The sequence below is a fragment of the Coregonus lavaretus genome, assembly GCF_964263955.1.
Source record: "Coregonus lavaretus genome assembly, chromosome: 21".
NCBI lineage: Eukaryota > Metazoa > Chordata > Actinopteri > Salmoniformes > Salmonidae > Coregonus > Coregonus lavaretus.
In genome coordinates, this window is record NC_140008.1 from 48157739 (window position 1) to 48173486 (window position 15748).

The 15748-nt window shown below is 41.3% G+C and overlaps 1 protein-coding gene across 1 annotated transcript in view; it reads left to right on the forward strand.

Moving 5' to 3' along the window:
* Positions 1-2977: 2977 nt before the first annotated feature.
* LOC311149029 (cAMP-dependent protein kinase catalytic subunit beta-like) overlaps positions 2978-15748 on the forward strand; it is a 36275-nt gene continuing 23504 nt past the window's right edge. The window contains exons 1-4 of the mRNA XM_084186126.1: positions 2978-3373; positions 8149-8210; positions 8990-9118; positions 12969-13067. Coding sequence (XP_084042252.1) covers positions 3328-3373; positions 8149-8210; positions 8990-9118; positions 12969-13067 — 336 coding nt within the window. The 5' untranslated portion in view covers positions 2978-3327. The remainder of the gene's footprint in view (positions 3374-8148; positions 8211-8989; positions 9119-12968; positions 13068-15748) is intronic.

Sequence of the window (15748 nt, forward strand, 5' to 3'; positions counted from 1 at the left end):
AGGGGATTTGCTCTACCTATGTAATGTCAGAAAAATACAGTTATAAATTCCTCTGTCCTAGTTAAAAACAAATTGCTTTTGTTTTAGAGATGAGTACTGAATTGCAAGGCCTCTAAAGGCACATTTAAAGTGTCCCATACAATAAGGGGATTTGCTGTACCTATGTAATGTCGGAAAAATGTCACCTTCACATGAGTCTTTCTGTATGGCTGTTAATTTTACATTATCAACAAAAAAAAATCCTTACAATTAGATTCAGTTAGAGGAGATGGAGGCGATTGAAACGAAAACATATGCTTAAAGTACTTTGCTACCTCCTTCAAAATATAATTTGGTGAATCATTGGTGACTCCGTCATTTGTAACCAGTTACAGTAAATTATTTTTGGTAGCATTTCTAAGTTGAAGATAAAAAAATAATTTGGTGTATGTTTCCCCATATTCCATCCAGTTTGCGTTATTTTTTATAATATATTACACTTGATCTTTCTTGAATAAGTTTCTCCATTTATTTTTGTTTTTCTTCTAATTTATTCTGAGCCTCTATGTTACAGTTTTTATTGCTATCTATCTGTTCTGTTAGACCTTATATTTGCTTTGTTAGTATGGACTCTTTTGACCTAAATTGCTTTTGTTTTAGAGATGAGTACTGAATTGCAACAGTACTATAGGCACATTTAAAAGTGTCCCATACAATAAGGGGATTTGCTCTACCTATGTAATGTCAGAAAAATACAGTTATAAATTCCTCTGTCCTAGTTAAAAACAAATTGCTTTTGTTTTAGAGATGAGTACTGAATTGCAAGGCCTCTAAAGGCACATTTAAAGTGTCCCATACAATAAGGGGATTTGCTGTACCTATGTAATGTCGGAAAAATACAGTTAGAAATTCCTCTGTTCTAGTTAAAAACAAGTTATCATCCAATTGGCTTTGATTAAATTTCCAATATCCTCACCCACGTGGAAATTCAGTAAGTGTAATGTATATGCCAATTATATGGTCCGACCGCATTCTGTCTCCTATCAACACTTTTTAATCTTTTGGTGCCAACGAGAATGACATAAGAAAGAAGTCAAGACGACTAGATTGATTGAGTCTCCGCCATGTATATCTCACTAGGACAGGATATTTAAGCCTCCATATATCCACTAGTTCTAATGTATCCATGACATTCATGATTTCCTTAAGAGCATGAGGGTGATAGTTTGTAGTGAGATTTCCTTTATGGTCCATTGAGCTATTTAAAACAGTATTATAATCTCCCACCATAATAATACAGGGTTGATAATTTATTATATATAGTGTCAAAGAAGCGTGGATCATCATTATTTGGTCCATAAAGGTTAATGAGCTATATCTGTTTATGGTCCAATAACATATTTAAAATCATCCATCTACCTTGCAGATCTGTTTGGACAATTTGCACATTCGGATCAAAATGACTGTTCATTTATATCATCACCCCTTTTGAGTTTCTTTGCCCATGGGAGAAGTATATTCCCCACAATTTGCTTTATACAGTTGAAATCGGAAGTTTACATACACTTAGGTTGGAGTCATTAAAAACTTGTTTTTCAACCACTCCACAAATTTCTTGTTAACAAACTATAGTTTTGGCAAGTCAGGTTAGGACATCTACTTTGTACATGACACAAGTAATTTTTCAAACAATTGTTTACAGACAGATTATTTCACTTATAATTCACTGTATCACAATTCCAGTGGGTCAGAAGTTTACATACACTAAATTGACTGTGCCTTTAAACAGCTGGAAAATTACAGAAAATGATGTCATGGCTTTAGAAGCTTCTGATAGGCTAATTGACATCATTTGAGTCAATTGGAGGTGTACCTTCAAACTCAGTGCCTCTTTGCTTGACATCATGGGAAAATCAAAAGAAATCAGCCAAGACCTCAGAATTTTTTTTGAGACCTCCACAAGTCTGGTTCATCCTTGGGAGCAACTTCCAAACACCTGAAGGACCACGTTCATCTGTACAAACAATAGTACACAAGTATAAACACCATGGGACCACGCAGCTGTCATACTGCTCAGGAAGGAGATGCATACTGTCTCCTAGAGATGAACGTACTTTGGTGCGAAAAGTGCAAATCAATCCCAGAACAACAGCAAAGGACCTTGTGAAGATGCTGGAGGAAAAAAGGTACAAAAGTATCTACATCCACAGTAAAACGAGTCCTATATCGACATAACCTGAAAGGCCACTCAGCAAGGAAGAAGCCACTGCTCCAAAACCGCCATAAAAAAAGTTAGGCTAGGGTTTGCAACTGCACATGGGGACAAAGATCGTACTTTTTGGAGAAATGTCCTCTGGTCTGATGAAACAAAAATGGAACTGTTTGGCCATAATAACCATTGTTATGTTTGGAGGAAAAAGGGACGCTTGCAAGCTGAAGAACACCATCCCAACCTTGAATGCTACCAAATACAAATGGAGTGTATGTAAACTTCTGACCCACTGGGAATGTGATGAATGAAATATAAGCTGAAATAAATAATTTTCTCTACTATTATTCTGACATTTCACATTCTTAAAATAAAGTGGTGATCCTAATTGACCTAAACATTTTACTAGGATTAAATGTCAGGAATTGTGAAAAACTGAGTTTAAATGTATTTGGCTAAGGTGCATGTAAACTTCCGACTTCAACTGTATATACTGTGTTCTGTTCTACTGTACCTTAATCTATGCCACTCAGACATTGCTCGTCCTAATATTTATTAATTCCATTATTTTACTTTTAGATTTGTGTGTATTGTTGTGAATTGTTACATATTACTGCGCTGTTGGAGCTAGAAACACAAGCATTTCAATACATCTGCATATAGGTCTGCTAAACATGTGTATGTGACCAATACATTTTTATTTGATTTTTAGAGTGCTCTATCTAACTCTAAGGGGGTAAATTCCCACTTGGTTACGAACGCAGGAACTGAAGTGAGAAGGAATTCGTCATTTCCGGTGTGTGCAAAGATATTAGTTATATATATTTTTTGTTTTTGCTGGTGGTGGCATCAGTGGAACAACAGACTGAGGTGAAAAGCCTGAATATGTCAGTGATACAGAGGTGCTTCGCTATTTGCATCTAATGATAAAGTCAACTGCAAAAAACAAAAAGGGGTTGTCAGAACACAGCAGTACAACAAACATAATGTATGTTAGTTCGACAGCCAGCTAGCTAAAAAGCTGAACATTTCATAGCTGGCTGAAGACGGGTAGCTTGCTAAATAACGATAACGGAGGGGACCCCTCAACATTATCATCGCTTTAGCTAGATACATCGCCGTGTCTTTCTTTTAGTACGATGGGAAACGCTGCTACAGCCAAGAAAGGCAGCGAACAAGAGAGCGGTAAGTGATGATTGCTATCTCGCTTGCAACGCGATCTAGCTAGCTGGTTAGTTATTTTGAGAGCCATGTTGATAAGAGATTGAGGGCTAACGTTAGGGGACGAACTGGCTTAGCGAACATAACTAGCAACACTAACAGTGCGCTAACGTTAGTTATCACATTGAAAGCTAGCTAGATGATACTGCCGTTGTACGACCAGCGGTGCAAGTCGGGGGAGGGAGGGCAAACCATCATTAAGTTGTGTTTGAGTTACTAACTAAACCTTTTTGCAAAGTGTCAGACAGTAAAGAACCTGTTTAATGTTGCTCTTCACAGCGACGAAGACACTGGCTGTCCAGCTAGTGGTCTTCTGTCAAACCTTTAGTTGGCTAACGTTGGCTAGCCAGTAACAGCTAACTAGCAGTTTTCCGCTACTGGCTAACTTAACATTATCGCCAGATGGAGGCCTGTTTGATGATCTACTAGCTAGCTAGCTAGATGTGAACGGTGTTTATTTTCAGACCTAGTTAGCTAAACGTTAACATTGTTGGACTACTAACGTTAGCTTTATGGAGTCCTCATACGTTTGAGCTTGTTTAACGTTAGCTACTAGGCCTAATTTATTATGCGACTGCTTTTATTAAAAATGTGGTCAAGCGAGCTGGCACTCGCAAAACGCTTTCAAGCCATCTTCAGTTTTCTATGAATTTGTGTGCGCGAATACACAACACTTTACGGTATCGCTTTACACAACACTTTACGGTTTTCTCAGGGAAACTGAGTAGCATGCACAGATAGACGATAGCTACAAATAATTCCAAGCAAACAGTTTGAAGCACACGTATTCCATATTCCATAATCAAAATGATACCAAATAGTTTATTTAATTTTCGCGCCTTTGATATCACGGGTAGCGTGAGGCTGCAGTAGCCTAATGGTGGTGCTGTTTAGCAAATGTTAAATTGTTAAAGCAAGATGTGTTGACAGTCATGACACACAAACACAGTACACATACACACACACAGAGACAGCTTCACAGCAAGTTCTAGGTGAGCTTGAGGTGACCCTTGTATTTTATTTTCTCTATGCACACTATCAGGACTATACACACTCGCGTACACTGACACTCCAACACACAAGCATTTTGTTACACAAATCAAATCAAATTGTATTTGTCACATGCGCAGCATACAACAGGTACAACCTTACAGTGAAATGCGTACTTACAAGCCCTTAACCAACAATGCAGTTTTAAGAAAAATAAGTGTTAAGAAAGTATTTACAAAAATGAACTGAAGTAAAAAATTTAATAAATACAAAATAACAAATAAATAATTAAAGAGCAAAAATAAAATAACAGTAACGAGGCTATATCCTGCGGGTACCAGTACAGAGTCAATGTGCGGCGGCACAGGTTAGTAGAGGTAATTGAAGTAATATGTATATGGAGGTAGAGTTAAAGTGACTACGCATAGATAATAAACAGAGAGTAGCCGCAGCGTAAAAATGTGTGTGGGGGTGGTTGTCAATGCAAATAGTCCGGGTAGCCATTTGATTAGCTGTTCAGGAGTCTTATGGCTTGGGGGTAGAAGCTCTTAAGAAGCCTTTTGGATCAGACTTGGCGTGCGGTAGCAGAGAGAACAGTCTATGACTAGGGTGGTTGGAGTTTTTGGCCAGTTTTAGGGCCTTCCTCTGACACCACCTGCTATAGAGGTCCTGGATGGCAGGAAGCTTGGCCCCAGTGATGTACTGGGCCGTACGCACTACCCTCTAGTGCCTTGTGGTCGGAGGCCGAGCAGTTGCCATACCAGGCGGTGATGCAACCAGTCAGGATGCTCTCAATGGTGCAGCTGTATAACTTTTTGAGGATCTGAGGAGTCATGCCAAATCTTGAGTGGGAATACGCGTTGTCGTGCCCTCTTCACGACTGTCTTGGTGTATTTGAACAATGATAGTTCGTTGGAGATGTGGACACCAAGGAACTTGAAGCTCTCAACTTGCTCCACTACAGCCCAGTCGGTGAGAATGGGGGCTTGCTCGGCCCCCCATTTTTCCTGTAGTCCACGATCATCTCCTTTGTCTTGATCACGTTGAGGGAGAGGTTGTTATCCTGGCACCACACTACCAGGTCTCTGACCTCCCTATAGGCTGTCTCATCATTGTCGTTTATCAGGCCTACCACTGTTGTGTCGTCGGCAAACTTAATGATGGTGTTGGAGTCGTGCCTGGCCATGCAATCATGAGTGAATAGGGAGTACAGGAAAGGAATGGAGCACACACCACTGAGGGGCCCCCGTGTTGAGGATCAGCGTGGCAGATGTGTTGTTACCTACCCTTACCACCTGGGGGCGGCACGTCAGGAAGTCCAGGATCCAGTTGCAGAGGGAGGTGTTTAGTCCCAGGGTTCTTAGCTTAGTGATGAGCTTTGGGTTTCTGCGATAATGGTGTTGATGTGAGCCACTTCATGGCTACAGATGTGAGTGCTATGGGTCGGTAGTCATTTAGGCAGGTTATTTTGGTGTTCTTGGGCACAGGGTCTATTGTGGTCTGCTTGAAACATGTTGGTATTACAGACTCGGTCAGGAAGAGGTTGAAAATATCAGTGAAGACACTTTTCAGTTGGTTAGCGCATGCTCTGAGTACACGTCCTGGTAATCCGTCTGGCCCTGCGGCCTTGTGAATGTTGACCTGTTTAAAGGTCTTACTCATGTCGGCTACGGAGAGCGTGATCACACCAGCAACAACATCTGCTAAATATGTGTATGCGACCAATAACATTTTGATTTGACACACATAACATGCACTCACATTTATACTGACTACGCGCACACACTCACATACAATCATCATTTACGCTGCTGTCTAGTCACCTTACCCCCATACGCAGTGCATTCGGAAAGTATTTACACCCCTTCCCTTTTCCCACATTTTCTTACGTTACAGCCGTATTCTAAAATTGATGAGGAAAATGTTTTATTTAATCTATCTACACAAAATACCCCATAATGACAAAGCGAAAACAGGTTTTTATAAATGTTTAATTCATTTGATTGGACATGATTTGGAAAGGCACAAACCTGTCTATATAAGGTCCCACAGTTGACAGTTCATGTCAGAGCAAAAAACAAGCCGTGAGGTCAAAGGAATTGTCCATAGAGCTCCGAGAGAGGATTGTGTCTAGGCACAGATCTGGGGAAGGGTACTCCCAAAAAATGTCTGCAGCATTGAAGGTCCCCAAGAACACAGTGGCCTCCATCATTCTTAAATGGAAGAAGTTTGGAACCACCAAGACTCTACCTAGAGCTGGCCGCCTGGCCAAACTGAGCAATCGGGGGAGAAGGGCCTTGGTCAGGGAGGTGACAGCGCTCCAGTTCCTCTGTGGAGATGGGAGAACCTTCCAGAAGAACAAACTGCAGAGAAGAATGGGATATACTCCCCAAATACAGGTGTGCCAAGCTTGTAGCTTATGGTAGAGAAATGAACATTCAATACTCTGGCAACAGCTCTGGTGGACATTCCTGCAGTCAGCATTCCAATTTCACGCTCCCTCAACAATGTGTGGCGTTGTGTGACAAAACTGCACATTTTAGAGTCTCCTTTTATTGTCCCTAGCACAAGGTGAACCTGTGTAATGATCATGCTGTTTAATCAGTTTCTTGATATCCCACACCTGTCAGGTGGATGGATTATCTTGGCAAAGGAGAAATGCTCACTAACAGGGATGTAAACAAATTTTAGCAAAACATTTGAGAGAAAAAAGCTTTTTGTATGTATGGAACATTTCTGGGATCTTTTATTTCAGCTCATGAAACATGGGACCAACACTTTACATGTTGCATTTATATTTTTGTTCAGTATAGATTAGAACAAAATACTATCTAGACATATTGGCCAGGAGTTGGGCTCAAATCCAGTCGAGTTGGGGAATAAACATACGTTTTATTAATTAATTGAGTTGTTGGTTTGCAATGTGAAGATTGTGGACTTTATTTCTTAAATGGAACTGAGATTCACTCCAACTCCAATGGTTTCAGGCTAGGCCATTTGAGTTGGTCTATTTGAAATCGCACAGTCAATAGTGTGTCTTATGTTATTTTCTTTACATAAACCTTTCTTCCTTCTCTTTATCCTCTTCATAATTTCCATCCATGTGGGTGAATGTTCCTGAAAACCCTTGGCGAACTATAGAGACTTTTGGTATATGCATTCTCTTCCATGAGCTGTCCTAAGTCACAGAGAGTGCAGACACTGTCTACAGCCTAAATGTCACCCTACAAATAAGCTAGGCCTACAACCTGGCTGCCGCTAAAACAGTAACAAATGTTGCAAATGGTTAGCATTTCTGTTATTCAATAGTAACATCATGACTCGGATCATCATGACTCGTGGATTTGGCAAATAACATTGTCATTCCTCTGTGACTATAGACCGCACATGTCTGCTGTGGTTCCCACCAATCACTTTCTTTCTATGCCTGCACAATAGTGTTAACCCTCTGAAAGGGATGCACAACAGTCTCTCTTAGAATTTGCCATCTATGCAGCCTGTGAGAGCTCTCTGCATCTTTGTCGTAAATTGCTTGCCTACTAAGTGTTTGGTTTGAGTTTGTAGCTAATAAAGGTTGTTTTCTTTCTTTATTGTTAAGTACAGTACCACTGCCTGGTACTTGGCTTTGGCCTGACTTTTGCTATCGATTTATTTGGGTAGTGTAATACCCAGCAATAAAAAGACTAAGTCTATAGGCCTGTCTAACCTGTGTTCATATGGGCTAATTGTTTTCTTTTTCCACCTTTCAGTGAAAGAGTTCTTAGCCAAAGCCGAAGAAGATTTTTTACGAAAATGGGAGTGTCCACCACAGGTAAGAGAAAGCACAAAATTATTGTTTCCCACTCTAATTGTGTGAGTTGTTCTTTCATTTCCTGAATGTTCAGGGCTGTGAATATAGGACTACCACTATCAGAATATATGCAAAATGGACAGTAAACCACTACCTTATGCATCCTCTGATGTCGATCTGTTGTGGACCAAGAGGCTGATTTGCTCAATCTGGAGTGTGAAACGTGTGCACTGATGTTATGCCTTCTAATAAAAGTATTAGTCCAAAACATCTGTATCATTGATAAAGTTACCATGGTCGAATGATAGGTTAAATAGCCTATGTTTTGATAGGGAAAATGGAATTGAAAATAAAGCCAACGAAAATAAGGTAAGGCACATTATAGAGCAACACACTTATTTTTTATTGAACCTTTATTTAACTAGGCAAGACAGTTAAGAACAAATTCTTATTTACAATGACTGCCTACCCCAGCCAAAGCTGGGCCAATTGTGCGCTGTCCTATGGGACTCCCAATCACAGCCGGATTGTGATACAGCCTGGAATTGAACCAGGGTCTCTAGCACTGAGACGCAGTGCCTTAGACCACTGCGCCACTAGACAACCTACAATGTGCCTTTTTAATTAAAGGCATTTTCCCTGACGTTCATGGAGATTGCATTCACGGTAAACACTGTGCATGCTGGCTCGAGCAAATTACCTTTAAACGTCCATTATAGTGCGCTGCCCTGTATTGAATCCTGGCCTTATGGTCGGCTCACTGTTTGCTGTCACATTTCACGGTGTGTTTTACTCCTCAGAGCACAACTGGCCTGGATGACTTTGACAGGCTGAAGACTCTGGGCACTGGCTCTTTCGGTAGAGTTATGTTGGTGAAACATAAAGGAACAGAACAGTTCTACGCCATGAAGATCCTGGACAAACAGAAAGTAGGTACCATGCATTGGGGCACAAAAATTTAAATGAGCGTTTCTTATTGGATAAGTCCACATAGTCCCTCCCTGTTTCAGTCAGCTTTCTTCCTTTTAGTGCCTAATGAACATGACCCTGGTTTGTTTTGAAAGGAAACTAAACAAAACTTAGGCCAGTTAGATCACCTAGTACAGTGAAGTTCTGTGGTTTCTTGATCCATTAGTAGACAATGGCTGACTTTATCTAGTGATTGTGCTCAAAATGTTGCGTGGGTTTCCACTAGTTCAAAAGTAAATGCAAAGACCGTACAGTATGAAGATATGCAGAAACTGCTTCTCCAATAGAAATCTCCGATCACACTTGTAGGCGACGTTAGCTAGCATAGCTAATGCGCACAAACACGTCATCGAGTCTAACGGTTCTTGCGCCGAAATGTGCATGTGCAGGCTGTCAAATGAAAGGCTCTCCTTTGATTAGTTTTTTTTGATAAGCATGAAAACATCAGTTTTTCACAAGGTTGTAGTAATGATAGGTTCAGCTACTTAAGATGTTGGCTCGATTCTAGGTTTAGCCTTTAGAATTCGAGTAAATTAACAACTAAGGGCACATTTTTAACAACTAAGGACAAGGCTTTTTTATTTATTTTTGTCTGCCATTTTTTGAAGTGAAACTGCAAAACGGTTATGAGACATACAGTACCTTGTTATTGCGCTGGAATATTTGTCTAGATCAGTGGTTCCCAAACTATGGGTGCCCATAGAAATAGACGTGGCGCGCGCACGCAGGGGGCCGCGGGATGTTCCTCAAAGCTGGAAGGGGGGCCTGACTGAAAAAGTTTGGATACCTCTGAACTAGATCATACACACATAGGATGGTCAGCGCATTGGGCTACTGCTGCTTCAGACGTCACGTGGATTTGACAGTACATTGTAGTTCCGAGGACGCACAGTGAATGTTATTTTTATTTTTCAAGCTCATTTTCTCAAGGGCTATGGGTTTATGGGTTGCGTTTTAAATGAAAAGGCATTTTACTATCATAGTGTATTTATCCCTGCGGTCAGCTCTGACAACTGTGCTATTTTCCCCACTTTAAATAGCGATTAGCCTACAGGCGCGCACCAGTTCTATTATGGCAATCATCAGACTTTTCTTTCATTGTTGCTGTTAGCAGGCTACTTTTAGCCAAAAACACAGGATAATAGTGCACAGTTGTTTTCAGGGTGCTGTCTGCTGTTGTGGTATTTTATGTAGTTCTGATTGGTCAAGAGTTTATACAGTGCATTCGGAAAGTATTCAGACCACTTGACTTTTTCCACATTTTGTTACGTTACAGCTTTATTCTAAAATGGATTAAAAAATATACATAATCCTCATCAATCTACACACAATACCCCATAATGACAAAGCAAAACAGGTAAAAAAACAGAAATATCAAATGTACATAAGTATTCAGACCCTTTACTCAGTACTTTGTTGAAGCACCTCGGGTCTTCTTGGGTATGACGCTACAAGCTTGGCACACCTGTATTTGGGGAGTTTCTCCCATTTTTCTTCTATGCAGATCCTCTCAAGCTCTGTCAGGTTGGATGGGGAGCATCGCTGCAAAACTATTTTCAAGTCTCTCCAGAGATGTTCGATCTGGTTCAAGTCCGGGCTCTGGCTGGGCCGCTCAAGGACATTCAGAGACTTGTCACGAAGCCACTCCTGCGTTTTCTTGGCTGTGTGCTTGGGGTCGTTGCTCTGGTTGAACCTTCACCTCAGTCTGAGGTCCTGAGTACTCTGGAGCAGGTTTTCATCAAGGATCTCTGTACATTAATCTTTCCCTCGTGCCTGACTAGTTTCCCAGTCCATGCCGCAGAAAAACATCCCCACAGCATGATGCTGCCACAACCATGCTTCACTGTAGGGATGGTGCCTGGTTTAATCCAGATGTGACACTTGGCATTCAGGCCAAAGAGTTCAATCTTGGTTTCATCAGACCAGAGAATCTTGTTTCTCATGGTCTGAGAGGCCCTTCTCCCCTGATTGCTCAGTTTGGCTGGGCAGCCAGCTCTAGGAAGAGTCTTGGTGTTTCAAAACTTATTAAATTTAAGAATTATGGAGGACACTGTTCTTGGGGATCTTCAATGCTGCAGAAATCTTTTGGTACCCTTCCACAGATCTGTGCCTTGACACAATCCTGTCTCGGAGCTCTACAGACAATTCCTTCGACCTCATGGCTTTAAAAAAAAATGTCAACATACAATCTACTTGCAGTGAAGCCGCTCAACATTTACATTAGATTCAGTCATCTAACAGACTCCCATCCAGAGCGACACACAGAAGCAACCAGGGTCAATGGCCTGCTCAAGGGCACGTCGACAGATCTCCCATGGTCAAAAACGGGGACCCAAACCAGCGACCTATCAGCCACCGGCCCACGCTCTGAACCTCCAGGCCACCAGCCCACGATCCTCCCCACAGTTCCCAGAGAGCTGCCCCTCAACCATTCTCTTTTGTTGCCTCTGATTAATGCCCTCCTTGCCTGGTCTGTGAGTTTTGGTGGGCGGCCCTCTCTTCGCAAGTTTGTTGTGGTGCCATATGCTTATCATTTTTTAATAATGGATTTAATGGTGCTCTGTGGGATGTTCAAAGTGTCAGATATTTTTTTTTGAACCCAACCCTGATCTGTACTTCTCCACAACTTTGTCCCTGACCTGTTTGAAGAGCTCCTTGGTCTTCATGGTGCCGCTTGCTTGGTGGTGCCCCTTACTTAGTGGTGTTGCAGACTCAGGGGCCTTTCAGAACAGGTGTGTGTGTGTATGTACAGTGGGGAGAACAAGTATTTGGTACAGTGGGGAGAACAAGTATTTGATACACTGCTGATTTTGCAGGTTTTCCTACTTACAAAGCATGTAGAGGTCTGTCATTTTTATCATAGGTACACTTCAACTGTGAGAGACAGAATCTAAAACAAAAATCCAGAAAATCACATTGTATGATTTTAAGTAATTAATGTGTATTTTATTGCATGACGTAAGTATTTGATACATCAGAAAAGCAGAACATAATATTTGGTACAGAAACCTTTGTTTGCAATTACAGAGATCATACGTTTCCTGTAGGTCTTGACCAGGTTTGCACACACTGCAGCAGGGATTTTGGCCCACTCCTCCATACAGACCTTCTCCAGATCCTTCAGGTTTCGGGGCTGTCGCTGGGCAATACGGACTTTCTGCTCCCTCCAAAGATTTTCATATTGGGTTCAGGTCTGGAGACTGTTTTTAGATTCCGTCTCGCACAGTGGAAGTGTACCTATGATAAAAAATTACAGACCTCTACATGCTTTGTAAGTAGGAAAACCTGCAAAATCGGCAGTGTATCAAATACTTGTTCTCCCCACTGTATGATCAAATGTTGATGAAAAAAAAAGTATTAAAAGGACAACAATATACTTTGTATTTCAAAAACAAAAATGAATCTAATTAATACAATGCAGTTCTAAAGAATATAGTAATTACTTTTTAAAAAAGTATTACACTCCTTTTTAATACAAACCAGATGTAACCAAATGCTGAATATAGAGAGACTGCATGCTAACCTATAGGCCCTAAATGAAAAATGTATGCACTCACTAACTGTAAGTCGCTCTGGATAAGAGCGTCTGCTAAATGACTAAAATGTATATGACTCCAATGCATTTATAAACTATCCCATGTCCAGTCTAGTAGAAAATTCTGTTCGGGCCAGTAGATTTTTGGCCAACTGGCCCGACCGGGCCAGTGAGGGGAAAAAAAAGTTTGTGTTGGACCCTGCTTTTCTCTGTACTATTGTGCCCCCCTCCTCATCGGTATGCCTTCCTCTTTTCCTCTCTCATTGCTCTAACAGGTGGTGAAGCTGAAGCAGATAGAACACACTCTAAACGAAAAGAGAATACTGCAGGCGGTGTCTTTCCCCTTTCTCGTCAGACTGGAGTATTCCTTCAAGGTACTTCAGCAGCTGTAGGATGTTCTGAAATGGGCACCGTACAATTGGTGAAAATGAGCGGTTTCCTTGCCAATATGTTGGAACAGTCTTTGTGAATTTTGACGAAGGGTATCATAGCAACTTCAACCTGAGGTACAGTGCCTTCAGAAAGTATTCATACCCCTTGATTTATTCCACATTTTGTTGTGTTACAGCCTGAATTCAAAATGGATTAAATAGATATTTGTTATACACTACATTATAATGACAAAGCGAAAACATGTTTTTAGAATTTTTTGCAAATGTAATACAAAAATATCTAATTTACGTAAGTATTCACACCCCTGAGTCAATACGTGTTAGAAGCAAGCACCTTTAGCAGCAATTACAGCTGAGTCTTTCTGGGTAAGTCTCTTAAGAGCTTTGCACACCTGGATTGTACAATATTTGTACGTCATTAAACAAATTCTTCAAGCTCTTTCAAGTTGGTTGTTGGATCATTGCTAGACAGCCATTTTCAAATCTTGCCATAGATTTCCAAGAAGACTTAAGTCAAAACTGGTAACTAGGCCACTCAGAAACATTCACTGTCATCTTGGTAAGCAACTCCATTGTATATTTGCCCTTGAGTTTTACTTTATTGTCCTGCTGAAAGGTGAATTTGTCTCCCAGTGAATGTTGGAAAGCGGACTGAACCAGGTTTTCCTCTAGGATTTTGCCTGTGCTTAGCTCTATTCCGTTTCTTTTGATATAAAAAAAAAACTCCCTAGTTCTTGCCGATGACGAGCATACCCATAACATTATGCAGCCACCACCATGCTTGAAAATACACTGAACAAAAATATAAACGCAACATGTGAAATGTTGGTTTCATGAGCTGAAAGAAAAGATTCCACAAATTGTCCATACGCGTAAAAAGCGTATTTCTCTGTTAGTGAGCATTTATCTTTTGGCAAGATAATCCATCCACCTGACACAACCGAAGAATTTCTGCACAAACGTGCTTGTCATCCTCACCAGGGTCTTCACCTGACTGCAGTTAGACGTCGTAACCGATTTCAGTGGGCAAATGCTCATCTTCGATGGCCACTGGCACACTGGAGAAGTGTGCTCTTCGCGGATGAATCTCTGTTTCAACTGTACCGGGCAGATGGCAGACAGCGTGTATAGCATCGTGTGGGTGAGCAGTTTGCTGATGTCAGAGTTGTGACCCAGGGTGGCGGTGGGGTTATGGTATGGGCAGGCATAAACTACGGACAACAAACACAATTGCATTTTATCGATGGCTATTTCAATGCACAGAGATACTGTGACGAGATCCTGAGGCCCATTGTCGCGCTGTTATCCGCCGTCATCACCTCATGTTTCAGCATGATAATGCACGGCCCCATGTCGCAAGGATCTGTATACAATTACTTGAAGCTGAAAATGTCCCAGTTCTTTCATGGCCTGCATACTCACCAGACATGACACCCATTGAGCATGTTTGGGATGCTCTGGATCAACGTGTACAACAGTGTGTTCCAGTTCCTGCCAATATCCAGAAGAGTGGGACAACATTCCACAGGCCACAATCAACAGTGTTATCAACTCTATGTGAAGGAGATTTGTCATGCTGCATGAGGCAAATTTTGGTCACACCAGATAGATACTGACTGGTTTTCTGATCCATGTCCCTACCTTTTTTTTAAGGCATCTGTGACCAACAGATGCATATCTGTATTCCCAGTCATGTGAAATCCATAAATTAGGGTGTAATTAATTTATTTCAATTGACTAATTTTCTTATGAACTATAACTTAACCGTGTATGGAGAATGGTACTCAGTAACGTGTTGTTGGATTTGCCCCAAACAAATTCAGGAGATGGAAGTTCATTTCTTTGCCACATTTTTAGCAGTTTTACTTTAGTGCCTTATTGCAAACAGGATGCATGTTTTGGAATACTTTTGTGTTTTTATATGTAGTTTGTCAACACCCCTTCAAATTAGTGGATTCGGCTATTTCAGCCACACCCGTTGCTGACAGGTGTATAAAATCGAGCACACAGCCATGCAATCTCCATAGACAAACATTGGCAGTAGAATGGCCTTAATGAAGAGCTCAATGACTTTCAACGTGGCACCGTCATAGGGTGCCACCTTTCCAAAATATCAGTTTATCAATTTTCTGCCCTGCTAGAGCTGCCCTGCTAGTGCTGTTATTGTGATGTGGAAATGTCTAGAAGCAACAATGGCTCAGCCGCGAAGTGGTAGACCACACAAGCTCACTAACGGGACCGCAGAGTGCTGAAGTGCGTAAAAATCGTCTGTCCTCGGTTGCAACACTCACTACCGAGTTCCAGTGGAAAGCCTTCCCAGAAGAGTGGAGGCTGGGGACCAGCAAAGGAGGGACCAACTCCATATGAATGCCCATGATTTTGGACTGAGATGTTAGTATTGTGGAGTAACTACAATGTTGATCCATCCTCAGTGTTCTCCTATCACAGCCATTGCCCTAATGGTGAATCCCTGAGCGGTTCCCTTCCTCTCCGGTAACAGAGTTAGGAAGGACACCTGTATCTTTCTAGTGACTGGGTGTATTGACACACCATCCAAATTGTAATTAATAACTTCACCATGCTCAAAGGGATATTCAATGTCTTCTTTTCTTTTTTTTTATCCAACTACAAATGTGTGCCCTATGCGAGGCATTGGAAAACCT